The sequence below is a fragment of the Ovis aries genome, chromosome 2 (assembly GCF_016772045.2).
Source record: "Ovis aries strain OAR_USU_Benz2616 breed Rambouillet chromosome 2, ARS-UI_Ramb_v3.0, whole genome shotgun sequence".
Taxonomy (NCBI): Eukaryota; Metazoa; Chordata; class Mammalia; order Artiodactyla; family Bovidae; genus Ovis; species Ovis aries.
In genome coordinates, this window is record NC_056055.1 from 138,836,028 (window position 1) to 138,851,222 (window position 15,195).

Here is a 15,195-nt window from a genome sequence, read left to right on the forward strand (position 1 = left end):
CACCACCCCCCACCCCCCCACCCCCTACAGCAATGGATTTCAGCCTGAAACAGTACCAGCAGGATCAAGGGGAGGAACTCTATACTGGATACAAATTTGAGGTCCTGCTTATTACACAGAGTTGGACATTCAGTTTCTAAAATGAGGCTGTTCTGTGCCCGAGAGGCCAGGAAAGCTATGGGATTAGCCTGAATTCAAATAGAGGCATGGAAACAATCAACCCCTCCTTCACAAGGGATCTGAAGGAACAGTTAGAGGAAAAAAGTGACTTTAAGATCACTTTCCTATGGAGTCTAGTTTGTTTAATACAATGGTGACTTGTGCAATTGATATGCTATTAAAAATGACTCATTTAATCCCTACAAGTGCCAAATAGGGAATTCCTTGTATTCCAAATGAGTGAGATGGTATTATCCTGGCTTAACAGAATATTCATAGAGAATGGTCTCTATTTCATAATGACTCAGCACCAAAATATATTTCTTGAGGAGGTGAACTGGGCCCACTGTACAAGCATAAGCAGCTGGAAGGTACAATTCTATGCTCTTAGAGGTATTCAGATACTGTAGATACCAAGTGGTGGAAGATGCCCATGAGAAGCAAAATTTTTTAGCCATGCACACTCTGCTATCCTAGTTCTAGAACAGTGCCTGTAACAGAAAAACAAAAATTTGTTGAATGGATGACTGGAACTCCAAGATACAGATAGGAAAATGAAAAATAGGAATGATTTTTTTTTCCAAGTGTGAACCGCAAATTTTATTTAACTAGAATCCCAGTGACTTTTAGATATGGGGCTTGGGAATCTTAAGACTGTGGATTGAGTCACAACCTAATAAAGGTATTGAGCATCACCTGAAGTCAGCTGGTGAGCATGAATGGGCTATGGTGATCCCAGCAATCATAACTGGAAACCTCTCTTTCCTGCATGAAGCACATACTGAAAGAAAATTTTGTTCAAATTCTCCACAGAGAATATTTTTATTTATTTATAGTCTTCTTGCATACTCTAAAATGCACAGTGTGAATTTCCTTTCTTCAAAAACAGTTGTGAGCCTGGTCAGTTTGAGATCTTCAAAAAGTCTTCGGAAACATTGCCTTAGGTTTGCGCTAAGGGAGTCACAGAGATTGGTCATGAACTACTACAAAATTACAGAAGACCTAGTTATTACCCAACAGTTACTAGAAAAGCATAGAGAATACCCAACATACAGCCAGACAGGGTAATAGAGCAGACGCTATGTAAGTCACAGGATTTCCATATATAGGATGTTATGTACAGTATCAGAATTCTTTTATAGATGGTAAAGTTATGCTTAAATCATTATTTTAAGGGCACTCTAATATAATACAAGTCTTACTAATTTCAGTCTTTTCTCTTTGGCTCACAAGTGCACGAAAATACCATAAACAATTTTCAGAACTTACTGCATTAATATATAAATAAGATACATTACAAATGGGAAGAAAATACAAGACACCTCTTTAACATGGTAAATCTCTGAGTATAAATAAGCAAATATTTCATTTACCTACAAACAGTCATTGAGATCATTACATATATTCTTCCCCTCCCCCTCCTAAGGACAAACAACAGAAATATGCACAACCTACACAAATTAAACTCTAAATATACAGCAATAGGGCACCTGAAACAATGACTCTGCTACTGCTTTCCCCTAACAGGATCCTAATAGGGAGGGCGGGACTCTTGCCACCCAGTGGCACTTTTTCTCATCCATCATGACTTCAGATGGGAGAAATACTGACAGTGAGGTCAATGCCTGCCAACAGCATTTTCCTTGGTCCCCAACACACAGCATTTTGAAAAAACATCTTTTCTGGGGTGGCTGGGCAAGCTGGTTTGCGGCATGTTTGGCCCCTCAGTAACTGAGGAAGAAGGAGCGGGAGACATGCTGTGATCTAGTACCACACTCACTATACAGACGTGTATTTATAGAGAGAGGTATATATAACTGTACATATATACTGTGTTCCTAATGTGCAACTTTTGAAAAGAACATTATTTCCGGCTAACTCTAATAAGCTTTAGGAAGGTTTTAACAGTATTCTTCAAGATATTATGTGTTCCCTCAATGAAATGGCCTATGTGTTTCAGCAACATATAGAGGTTTGTTCTAGAGTGCGGAGGGGACAGGGAAGTCCCAGAAACTGATGTACTGTGGGTGGCAGTTACAGATCCTGGCCCAGCCTCTCTATCTCCTCAATCAGGAAGTCAATATCAGATTGGGTAGCGGCTGGGTTGGAGATGACCATCCGGAAGAAGTTGGCCTTGTCCCCCTGAGGCTGGTAGCCAACCATGGTTGTGCCAGATTCCATCATCAGGGCTTTGATTTTCGGGGCCACCTTGTAAGGGAAAACAAGACAAAACTCAAGATCGATACTAACACCATGCTGTTTTTCATAATACAACCCATTTCTTAGGTGGAAAAAAAGAGCAATCTGCTTTTCATTATGTATTTACACTGACACAAAGGCAAAGAAGTATTTTATACCCAAGTTTCTTCAGTGGCTAATATCTAATGACTAATTTTTAAATTGACATAAACAGTTGATTTATAATACTGTGATAGTTTCAGGTGGACAGAAAAGTGATTCATTATACACACATATGTTATTTTTCAGACTCTTTTTCATTATAGATCATTACACAATATTGAATATAGCTCCCTGTACTATACAGTAGGATCTTGTGATTATTTTATATATAGTAGTGTGTATCTGCTAATCCTAAACTCCTCATTTGTCCTTCCTGCCTACCCTCTTTCCTCTTTGGTAACCATAAGTTTGTTTTTCATGTTTGTGAGTCTGCTTCTATTTTGTAAATAATTTCATTTATATAATTTTTTAGATTCCACATATAAGTGATATCATGGGATATTTGTCTTTCTCTGTTTGACTTTCCTCACTTATTATGATAATCTCTAGGTTCATCCATGCGGCTGCAAACGGCATTATTTCATTCTTTTTACAGCTAACTTCTATACTGTTCTCCATAGCGGCCGCACCAATTTACATTTCCACAAACAGTTTAGGAAGATTCCCTTTTGTCCACACCCTTATTATTTGTCCAGCACTTATTATTTGTAGGTTTTTTTGATGATGGCCACTAATGACTACTTAAGTCTACCCAATCATACATTCCTATAGAAAGTATTGTGCAACTGAATTTCGAAAGTCAGACACAGGACAATGATACTAAAGTCAAAAACAAAAATGAAAAATTCACATGGGCAACAATACAAATTAAGACTTCCATACAATCCAGCACCTGGGATACTGTCTGGCACATGAACTCTGCTCACCAAATATCTGTTGAATGATTAGATGAGTGAATATTATATAAGTTAAATAAAAACAACTATAAGTAACATATAAACTAGATATAGAAACCAGTAACTAAAATGAATCCGCATTAGAGTTGACTCAAACTTAGTAAAAGATATTTTAACAGACATGGTTTGGTACGGACGTTCCAAGGAATATGTATACTATTCAACTGTACAGCGCATGACCCCCTGATGACAAACACCCACCTAATGCAGGAATGCATTCCCTAGAAATTCCCGCTGCATCTGAACCACAGTGGGGACAATTCAGACCCCAGGAGAAGAATATAACAGGATGTCTCTGCATCACCCCAAACCTTTAGCTTTCATTTCTTCCTGTTCAGACAGATCCCTAGAGTAAGGATGTTCTGACCAGCCAGAGAAACTGCAGAGGGTTAGAAGAGACAAGGAGAGATTCATACCCTGTGTAGCTTTTCCCGTCGTTCAGGGCTATCCGGAACACCCCTGAGGCTTTGTGGAATATACCAGAAACAGACGTTCGTATGCTCAGGCTGCAGTGATTTTCACAAAGAAGCACACAAAAAACAAATCAGAAAATTAACAGAACTTGAGAGAAAGCTGTCCTAACTCCCCACCCCATCCCTCAAAAAGGCTTCATGTTACTCCTATACTTGGGAGAACAAAGCCAGGTTTATCCCATCATATCTCGGAAGAGAGCTATTTCCCATAACCAATTTTCTAGATGATTAAAGTTACCCACCTTTGAACACTGAAATGTTAAAAAAAAAAACTACATTTGGGTCATTTCAATAAAGGGTATTATCCATCTTGCCATTTTGTAGTGCCTCCTATATAGAAGATGATCAAAGCATTGTTAATCTTTCCGGTATTGAATGTTTTGACTTTATTCTATCAATACTAAACCTTCTCCTGATAACTCAGGATTATCGTAATGAACATTGATACTGGTTCTCAACTTTAAGACAGGGCTTATTGAGATGTACTGAATCGTTCAGTGATCCTTCTCGAAGGACTCTCCTGCTTTTGAGTCCTTCCGTATTCTTGCAGTAGTTTTCAGTTTCCTTCCTAGTCGCTGTCTGCCATCACTGCGCCTACCTTTCATGGGTTGGAGACAGCACATTCATCTTAACCTGCTAGTGGAACACTTAAAATAGTGTAAATGATGAGCGTGAGGCACCAGAGGTGAAACGCAGGAGCACTGTATGATGGATTTGAACTGCTTAGGGCTCTTTCTTGTTCATTTGGCGACTCTCCAGAGTGTTACTAGTAGTTTAGGTGGCTGATAAATAGACTGAGTTGAATGCAGGCAGTGTTTTATTACACTGGATTATGAGTGTAACTCCTTCTGTTCAGCACTGGCTCCTATTCCAGCTTTCTTTATTCGGCTGTGAGCTCCAATAGGGGAGAGATGGTACCTGTTTTGGTCACTACTCTACAACCAAGCTCCCAGTCTGGGGCAAGACACACAGCAGGCACTCAGCCAACACCAGAATAACAAGCACCTTACTGTGCGCAGTGTGGATCTGAACTCAGGGCAGAGACAATTTTATCTTGCTCTCCTCATAACGAATCTATGTAAAGTGCAACTTCATTTTAGGACCAGTCTTGGGAGACAAGGGTATGGGATTGGTATACCCATCCATCAGCTTCTTGGAACTGAAGAACACTTTCTCATGGAGGTACAACACCACAATAAGTTCCAAGAATGATACAGGAATAATACAGGATTCAGACCTGCCAAGGAAAGACCTCTGGTCTATGAAGGGCTGGCTGAGAACTACACCTTTCTGGAAGAGGCGAAGGGGAAAAGTTGTCCCAATGCTACTGGAAGAAACATTTGTGAACACAGAGGGAAGTAAACGAGGAATGCATAGAATGAAAATTCAGAAGCAGTTTCTGGTAATGTGGGACACTACAGCTTCAGAAGCTTCCCTCAATAAACTTCCCTCAATAGATATTCGATATATCTAGTCCAGACAGCTTACCTCACCATCAAAACCATCTCAAATTCTTCTCTGTTTTTAATCTTGGCATAGAGGTATTCAGCCAGTTCCAAGCATTTGTTGACCTGATTTTCAAAGCCCACTGTACCCTGTTTTTTCAAAAAAGAAAGAAAGAAAGTCATATTTGTTGGTGAGAAGCTGCATTTCCCTGTGATGGCATTGAGAGGGCCTTGCTGTCTTTATCTATCAGAAATATACAAAAGAGTATTCTTGGAGATGGTTAGCAAGAACCATCTCATTGAACGTGTATGGCTTTCTCACAGCTCTGTATGTGATAATATGTGCCAAATCTCTTTCGAAGGCATTCTAGTCTCTGGGCAGTTATCCTCAACAGGGCTTTTAGATTCTTGCTAGTAATTTACAGCCTGAGCCTGAAGCCCATTTTTGGTTTGCTTTAGGCTACTGCCACCCAAATTTGTCGTCTACGGACACACACCGTAATCAGTCCATGATGAGATGAGTTGAGAAACTGAGATTAAGCAATAAGAAACGTCTATGGCCATTTGACAGAGTAATTTTATGTCTACTGAATCTCATTTTTTAAATTGGTGTTTATATTTCTTATGGCTTTCTATTTCATTTTTCTAGCTATTCATCTTTATTGTATTGGTCTATGACAGATTAAAGAAAACCCCAACTGGTTCTTCAGAGAGTTGGAGAAATAGTACTTTGGAACCTACCTTCCCCAGAAGGAAGTCCTGACCAAACACATCCCCCTCACTCCCAGGCAGGCTACCCTCCACATAACATCATATTACCCCTTTGTGGTGACAGGCAGGCAGGCAGAAGGGGAAGCACTGGTCTTAGGGCATGCCCTGAGACGGCAGTAGCTCCAAGTATTGGCAAACTGACTGAGCATGAGTTTCTAAAGCCAGCATGGTTGACTAGTGACAGCAGCACGGGGGGTGTTGAGTGGGTCGGCGTCAACAAGGAGAGCAGATGCACAAGGCTTGTGCGTTGCTGATGCACCTGGGCCAAGTCCAACACTGGCAGAGCAGCAGTCATCGCTGAGCACGTGCCTGGGCCAGTCTGCCTTCCTCTTGAGAATGAAGCCCACACCAGGATCCCACCTTGGTAACCAATTCACTGTGAGCCAAACTTCCGGCAGATGCTTCAAGGGGTTATTGTGAGGCAGAACGAAGGCACAAATTACTGAGACAGGCCATGTGGTGATTATATTTCTGAATCATAGGGCTCTTTCTTTTCCTACAATTCATGACTATTTATATGCTTAAAATACCTGTGATTACTTTGTGGTAGAAATCAGACTATTTCTATATTAAGACAAAATGACTTAGCAAGGAAAAACACTAATAATCCATCAAATTCTTCCTACAGAAGAACATTTGACTAGATGTTTGGCTGGAAAACCTTGTTGTTTTGGTATTAGCAGACCTAATCTTGAAACTTATTAAAATTAATTTACAATAGATAAAGAAAAATGATGGTGGTGATCTAAAGCTGTGAAATCAAAATTGCCTTTACTTGACTGCATAAAAATACTTTTGAAACAAATAGTCACATAGTACTCCTTTTCCTCATCCAAAATTTGAGGGAAATTCCAAATAGCTTGCTTTTTTTCTTCTAGACATAGAAAAGCAGCTTTAAAGACTGATGAATACAGACACAGCATGCCTTGGTTTAGGATTTCTTAGAATCAAATATGCATTTTCTAGAAAAGGGTATGAAAGAGGCCATTATTTACATAGAACTTAAAACTGATATATACATCCCATAATTCAAGACCTCATAAAAGAACTCAGGATTCTGCACAGAAAAATGCAGTAATTTTATCTTTATCTCTTTCTCGACATCTGCACTAAATAATTTCAGTATCCCTAAGAACTGCCATGGAAGCCCTTGGCAAAATTTTTAGTGCTTAAAAGAGAAAGTTAAAGAAAATGTCATGCTAATTCAAATTGAGACTGAATGGAAAGAGAGAGAATTTGACATAAGGGATAAAGTTATTTCATTCACAAGCAAAGAAAATAGTTAATTATCTAGATATTGATTACCCACATAATGAATTATCTGTGATACAGCTTTGCCTCTCTTTTGCCAGCCAGCCTGTGCAAATTACACTTCTGCTCTATTTCCTGAAGGCCATTCTTCATACCTTTGCTTTCCACATCAGCCAGAACTTGAAGATGTCTACGTGGCGGCCGCACTGAATGGCCTTGTCCCCAGTGTCATAGGAGACATCATACTGCTTGTCCGGCTGGAAGAGGTATCCTGCACACATCTGGTTGCATCCTTGGAGGATACCCTGCCATGGAAATCAACACGTGGAAATCTGTACTCTCTGGACAGAAGCGTGGATGGCTTGGAAACAAGGCACGCTGGACTTGGGGTCACATGCAACCTTTCTTCTAGTATCTCATGAGGACTTGCACTTGTCCTGACGTCCTCTAAAACCACCCTTGGAAGAACCTTTGCCCCTTCTCCTCTGTCACTTTACTTGGAAAATTATCTTTTGTCTCAGATGCCAACCATGAAGGCCCACCCTATTGTCCCTCTAAGGGGCATTTGGAAATGTGTATGACTATTTTGGGTTATTTCACAGACTGGGAAGCGCTATGGCATTCAGTTGGCAGGAGCTGGGGATATAAACTTCCTATAGAGGGTGGGACAGTCTCATGTGTAGAAGAATCTTCCTCCCCAAAGTGCCCCCTAAAAGGTGTTCCAGTCCATTCCCAGGTCATCTATGAAGTTGACAGGCACTCTGCTTAGGAGTGGAGTAAGGAGCACCTGCATTTGTGGCTGCCACAGGACAGAGACAGGCTTTTGTGAATGCTTCAGGGCGCAACGGAGCTCTCCAGGGCAGGGTTCCATGATCAGATTCTTAAAGAAGAGAGTAGGCTACTAACTCACAGCTTTTTGGTCAACATTCCTTGTTGCCCTGAGTTGACATTTGTAGTTGTGGTTCTGAGTAATTTGTTTCAGCTCTTGGGGCCACAGACTCACGGTCAGAACCTGAAGTCTGCTCCCACCACCTCTTTTCATCCTAAGGTGAGAGGTGGCAGCTCAGCCAGTCACTCTCGCTTTTGAGAGAAGGAATGTGGAATGAAATAATGCCCTTGTAGTTTCCTCCACTGGCAGGGCCTTGAGCACTGAACAAGCAAGAAGGAATAGTGCAGAGCAAGAGCCAAGGGAAGGTGCTGGGTTAGCTGAAGTCTAACAGACACAGGAGGGAAACAATAGCTGTGGCAGGCCTAGCCAGGCTGTCAGCCTCGTGAGCTCCCAACAAGTACTGTAAGAAGACCTCCAAGCTTTCCTCTTCTCATGCCTTCTAAAAGGTGTGCAGGCCACTAGCTCATTTCTAGGGGAAGGACAGACCTTTTCTTTTACAAGAATGGCAGAGCACTGCAGCAGCACACCCATCATCTTGTGAGGGTTCCAGGTGACAGAGTTGGCCCTGAAAGAAGCACATGATACTCTGAGGAGAAGGTGCAGGGGTCAACAAGCGGCAACTGTCCGCTTGAGGAAACCATCACCCCCCACAACTCAAGCCAATGCACGTTTTCAATGCCTAGTCCCTAAACTGACCTAATACTGGAGTGACCTTTCCCTTCTCCAGGAGGATCTTCCCAACCCAGCGATCAAACCCAAGTCTCCTGCATTGCAGGCAGATTCTTACCAGCTGAGCCACAAGGGAAGCCCCCCAAACTGATCAATAAGTGGTAAATAAATACTTTGTGGGCAATCTCAGAGTACTAAGTAGCAGATTGCCTCTTCTAAAAAACTGCTATTAATACTAGCTAACATTTATGAAGAGCATTTATTACGTTTCCTAGTATTCCAAGAGCGTTACAGGCATTTTATCAGTGTGGTGTCATGGTTATGAACTCAAGCTTTGAAGCCAAGTCTGAAACCTGGCTCTGACATTTGCTGGTTTGGGAGTTACACAACTCCTTTGTGCCTCAGTTTTCCTGACTGTAAAGTGGAGAGAAAAATATCTACCTCAAGGAATTGAATAAAGTTAGTAAACTGAGTTAGTAAACATAATGCTAATAATCATGCCTGAAATACTTAATTCTTACAACAACCCTATCATATAGAGACTATTGTTACCTCTATTTTAGATGGAAAGTGAGGCACAAGAGGGTTCAATACATCACCCAAAGTCACACAGCTGGGAAGTGTTGGAGTCAAGATTCAAATTCAGGGAGTCTAACTGTCAATCTACCATTCATAACCTCTCTACTAGACTGCCTCCCTCTAGGCAACAGACTCAGGTTCCTTCTGCCTTCCTTTTCTTATAAAAAAGGACTGGTGATGCTGACCTACTTGCTTATAAGGTAGTATGAAGACTGACATACAAAAGCAAGGATCAGTTGGGCAGTTCTAGACTTTGACTACTTAGTAGCATTGTTTAAATGCTAAATAAACATAATCTTGCCTGTTTAGTCTGCAATGGTAGTTTAACAAGCATCGTCTCCTAGCAACTGCATCACTCCGTCAGACACAATTAAATGGTTAAGGAGCGCACTAGCTAGGACATTATAGAAACAAACAAGTGTAATGTATGATGATTAAAACTTGGGTAACTCCTTCCCAATGGCCTAGCCCACAGCTGGGTTCTGTGCTTTAATACCTGTGAAGAATGTTTTCCCCAGCCATAGCAATTGGCTTGGAATTATACTGCCTCTGCTCTCCCTGGAGCTAAATTCCTGCTGTGAATTTTTAACCTCTTCATCTTGCTTTGGTCCAATAGAGAGAAAACAATTTAGTGTATACTTGACTATAGAGTCTATACTGTTGTTCAAAGAGAAGAAAGGCTTGAAGTACCTTCCACCACATGAATAAAGAAAATCTTTATGAAAGAGATTCATGAAAAGTTGTAAGTTGACTCAATGTTATCTCATTAAAAAGCATCACTGTCAAGCCATATTTTACAAGGTATTGAATTTAATCCATTTTCTCACAGTTATCATGCACTGAACGATTAAACAATCATACACAGATCTCAACAAAATATCTGAAAAATTTTTTGAATGTCCTAAAGGACTGAAGAAAATCATTCTTTGGCACTACAAGTGGAAAGTAGTAACGTATGATGTAGATTCAGTTTCTTTCAGAAGACATGTGCGCTTTAAAATGTTAGAAAAGAAAAAGTCTAGTGCAAAATGTTTCAAGTTTCCCCTTGACTCACAGATGGAAAATGGAAATTGCCTGAGAAATTTAAAGTTCAGTTGGACTGGTCCATCTACATATAAGATCTTGTCCTCCAAGTTAAGGCCCATATAACTATGCTTCAGCAAGTTATGCTTCACCCACTCACTCAGATATTGGCCTCTCCAAGCTGAAAGGCAGGGGGAGAGGCACAGGAGAGGTTCAGAACACTTGGCCCCCTGGAGCGCCTCCCCCACGTCTGCTGCCGGCCCACCCTCCACCCTCATCTGCTCTTGCTGCTCTCTCACTGCTCCAGCCACAGCGGCCTCCATAGCGGTCCTTCCTCCAGCTTGCCATGAACATCCTTCTTCAGGGCCTTTGCATTTGCCCTTCCCACCACCCGGAACATTCTTCCTTGTATCTGTCTTTCTACCTCCGTTTATCCCAGCATCTGCTGAAACGCTACCACCCTAGAAGGGCCTCTGACTATCCTGTCTAAAATAGCACACCTTGGCAGATGAAACATCTCTTTGTTCATGAACATCTAGTCCACTGGACAGTAAGATTTGGGAGGGAAATCTTTCGTTGATACCACCTTCCATATATTGCCTTATTATTATTTTTTTAATGTGCCAGGTACACATTTTTAGAAGAGTGCGTGGTGGTTGGGCTGAAGACAGGTACCTGGTTCATGTCAGGTGCTCGGTAAATAGTTGCTGAATGAATCAATGAATCTATGTGAGTTCATTTCAGATCAATATTTAGGAGTTAGGTCAAAATCATATTTGGCTTAGAACACCCACTGAATGTGAATGGTAAACAAGAAAATAAGTAAGTAAGGCATGCTGAGTGTCCTGCCCTTTCCTCAGTTTAGTGGGAAATGTAAGCTTAGTGAGAAAGAATGAACTAAATCAGCACCCCTTCATGTGCCCGTGACGAACTCTCATTTAGCCTCCAAATGCCCACCCTGGTAAGCCTCTCTTCTCTCCTGCTCAGGCACCTTGCCATCAATCTATTGTTGAGCTTATCACAGGGTATGGTAACTGTTTGTCTTTCTCTTTTACTAAACTGTGAGCTCATTGAGGTGAAAACTCAGTTGACTAGGAAATCTATCATCTTTCATTCCCAGTGCCTGGCACACAGTAAGTGCTCAATAAATGCCTGCTGAACAAAAGTGAGCTTAAATTGAATAAGATGTTGGGGTTCAGTGCAGACACATCAGTGGACTCAGCATACCATGTGTTGCATGGCCTGGATGGAGGAGGCCCTGTGTTCAGCCCTTACCTCTCGATGCCACTGAGTTTATGGCGGTGCTTCTGGGACATGAGCAGCCCGCCGCCCCAGGCAGCCTGTGAGGACAGAGAAAAGAGAGGGAAAGGGACCCTGAGCAACACTGATGAGTCTGAGCCTGGTCACACCACACCTTTAGCAAACCATGACAAGAATGTAAATGGTGAAAATCATGAGCTCCTCTGACAAACAGAACCCACACAGATTGTTCCACCAAGGGCAGTTGTAATTATTCATCATTTATCACATCTTCTTCAAAAGTTCCTCTAGGTCAATGTCAGGGTCACTGCGCAAGTAATACAGATAAATGGGGCTGAGCCTGTGGAGCTGAGATCCAGGGCCTAAAGGGCTCTAGAAAGCCAGGGACACTTGAGATGACCTCCTGGGGGGGCTCTGGGAGCAGGAACACACAGGACTAGAGGTTGCCATCTGAGTCTACCCAGAGGAGAACTCTAAGGGCTTCTGAAAACCTCTGAAGGCAGCAGCCCTGGTGGGCTTGGATTTTCCGCAACTGCTCCTTCAAGAGCAGGACATTTTTGCGGGTCCCCTGGTGCATGTTGATCAAATAGCTTGGGACACCATGTGACATAAGAACAGACTTTGTAATCACTTGTCCAGTATCAGGGCAGGTAATCCCATTGTCCACGTGTGAGAAGTTAAACCCATGAGAGAATGGAGAGAGAAAGAGAAAAAAACACACCCAGTCACACATGTGAAAATGTACCTCTTATGTTCCTAGGAAATGGAACAAAATCTCTTAATTGATAACACCTTCCATCTACAGCCTTATTTTTCCTCCATGTGCCAGATATGCCTGTCTTTTCTTTTCATTCCTTCCTTCCTTTTTAAGAAAAGTGTCACAGATGGTTGGACCGAAGGCAGATACCTGGGTGTCCATATTCAAATAAATGGCCAATTTCTACACATTGTATCTTACTTTTTTTCCCCCCTTTGAAATCAGTTGTATTTTACTCTATAGCCATTTGTTCAGAAGCTTTCTGGGACAGTGATAGAGTTGAACTTGTAGGTTGAACCATAGAAGAGAGCAACTGGCCAGGAAGGACTGAATAAGCCCCAGGGCACAGACAGGCCTGGGTGTACACCTGTCATGAACAGCCTGCTGGGGACAAAAGAAATGTGATGGGGAGAGAGGCTACGGGAGAAGCTGGAGGAAAATCATAACGCAGAGCTGCTTCCACCCCTCGAAGCGCCCAGGCCACTCTGCGTTACAGCACTTACATCGACATGCAGCCAAAGGTTGTATTTCTCACATATATCTGCAATCTCCTGTATTGGATCAAAAGCGCCATAAACAGTGGTGCCAGCAGTTGCATTGACGTACAGAGGGACGTAACCCTATAAGAAGGACAGGCTGATTAGTCTTTCTAACCTCCCTCCTTTCCACACAACGAACTGCAGTAGCATTCATCTCCAACAGAGATCAGCTAAGCTGGGGTGTATCTGACACTATATGTGGGACTACTCTCCGCTGGTGCATTCACTCATTCCTTCATTTATTCAACCAATATTTTTAGTGACATTCATGTGCCAGGCCCTGTTGAGGATGTTGGGAACACAGCAGTGAGCACAAAAGACAAAGACTTCTGTCTTGGTGGAGTCTGCACTCTAATGGTGAGTGACTGACAATCCACAAATTTAAATAAGAAAAATAAACAGTACGTTTAAGAGTGACATGTTCTATGGCAAACAATAAAGCAAGAAAAAGTAATAAGTGTCTGGAGTGATGGCGGGTATCTGAATGCCATCTGGACAATACTACCTTTTAGAACCTGTGCTGTTCTAAGTGTACTGATGTAATAATAATATAGAAGCATTGTTTGGTTATTGAAAACAGATCTATGCACTATTTCCCTAAGGACAGAAATAGTAAAATTTTGGTGTGAACAAGAATAAATGAGAAAGCAGAGTAATAGAGCTCAGACAGGCTTGGCAAAGTCTAAAAATCCTAGGAGAGCCTCCTCTCCCTTTGCTCAGTCCTCGCGACATTTCTATTTCCTCTGTTGCGGCTGCTAAGTCGCTTCAGTCGTGTCCGACTCTGTGCGACCCCATAGACGGCAGCCCAGCAGGCTCCCCTGTCCCTGGGATTCTCCAGGCAAGAACAGTGGACTGGGTTGCCATTTCCTTCTCCAATGCATGAAAGTGAAAAGTGAAAGTGAAGTCGCTCAGTCTGTCTGACTCTTTGCGACCCCATGGACTGCAGCCTACCAGGCTCCTCCCTCCATGGGATTTTCCAGGCATGAGTACCAGAGTGGGGTGCCATCACCTTCTCTGAATGCCTCTGCTGAGACCCAGACAAACAACCAGTTAGAGAAACAGGTACAAGAATGTAACCAAAACAACTAAGAGTTGGCAAATGGCCTGACAGCTGCCTGGCAGTGCCTTGTGATATATCTGTTCTGTGCAATTTTTCTGTTTAATAGAACTTATTGAGGCTGAATTCACCAAGTATCATGGGCCATCTGCCAGAGCATGGAAGCAATTTGCTAAATAGAATCCTAATCTTAAATAATATTTGTTAAAATGAGATTACACCTAACAAGTACCAAGTGAAAAAAAATCTCAATTAGGCCGTATCTTTGTGAGACTTGGATAATGGATTTATTGAAATACATCAAACTAACCATTTGCACAATGAATATAGAACCAGTGGATTAATGACTGAATTTTTCATTTTTCAAAATAAAAATTATACTTTGTAGACACAGCTTTAAAGCCAAGTCATCACACAAGCTAAAAATAAGCAAACATCTGAGAAAAGAATTTTAGAAATACAATAAAATTATTATCTCATATCATCAACGACTTTTATTGCTGGAGGCAGAAAGAAGATTATTTTAAAAATCTGTATTCACCAGAATTTAGATACATCATAGAGTACATACCTTTGCTTGGCTTCAAGAATTTTTGTCTCTAAATCAGCTGGAATTATCTTCCCCTGTAATTATAATAAAAGGAGAGAAATTAAAGTGAAGAATCAATGAGATTGCACATGGAAAAAACTTCAGCAGCAGCAAAAGTAATTTAATCGGATATTTTCAACAGACCATTAGCAGCTTGGCACACTGTACTGAGTCAGTTCTTAAGCACAATAAAACAAATTTAACAGATGAGCACATTTAATACATCAAGAAGCTAATATTCACTCTCCCCTGCCTACCTTTCATTGCACTTTATCAAAATCACATTGTCGGTTCCAAAGCCAAGGGCAGCCCCAGCTTTCTTTATGGAATAGTGACTCTGCAACAAACAGAAGCTGGACATTAGATGTGAGAGTTCCTTGGAAAACACCACAGTCCATGAGCAAATGCACCCAACTCACGTGTTCTGAGGTGAAGAGGACAAGCTTGGGCACAGCCGCCATACCCTTGGTCTTAACTTCCGGGAAGTACTTGAAGCGAGCAGCCATGATGCTGTACATGTTGGATATGGCTCCCCCT

At 41.7% G+C, this 15,195-nt stretch overlaps 1 protein-coding gene across 1 annotated transcript; it reads right to left on the reverse strand.

The window, feature by feature from the left end:
* Nucleotides 1-951: 951 nt before the first annotated feature.
* On the reverse strand, nucleotides 952-15,176 carry LOC132657150 (glutamate decarboxylase 1). The gene is made up of 8 exons (XM_060408823.1): nucleotides 15,078-15,176; nucleotides 12,977-13,093; nucleotides 11,732-11,796; nucleotides 8,672-8,750; nucleotides 7,452-7,601; nucleotides 5,318-5,424; nucleotides 3,773-3,875; nucleotides 952-2,367 (listed from the first exon to the last, which is right to left on the reverse strand). Exons 1-8 carry the CDS (start codon nucleotides 15,174-15,176, stop codon nucleotides 2,194-2,196), a joined length of 894 nt encoding a protein of 297 aa, XP_060264806.1. The 3' UTR covers nucleotides 952-2,193.
* Nucleotides 15,177-15,195: the final 19 nt, after the last annotated feature.

Coding starts and splice junctions, on each gene's coding strand:
- LOC132657150 (XM_060408823.1), bottom strand. CDS start 15,176: ATGTACAGCATCATGGCTGCTCGCTTCAAGTACTTCCCGGAAGTTAAG. Junction 7,602..8,671: donor CCATTCTTGTAAAAGAAAAG/GTCTGTCCTTCC, acceptor TTTCCATGGCAG/GGTATCCTCCAAGGATGCAA. Junction 3,876..5,317: donor GAGATGGTTTTGATGGTGAG/GTAAGCTGTCTG, acceptor TGCTTCTTTGTG/AAAATCACTGCAGCCTGAGC.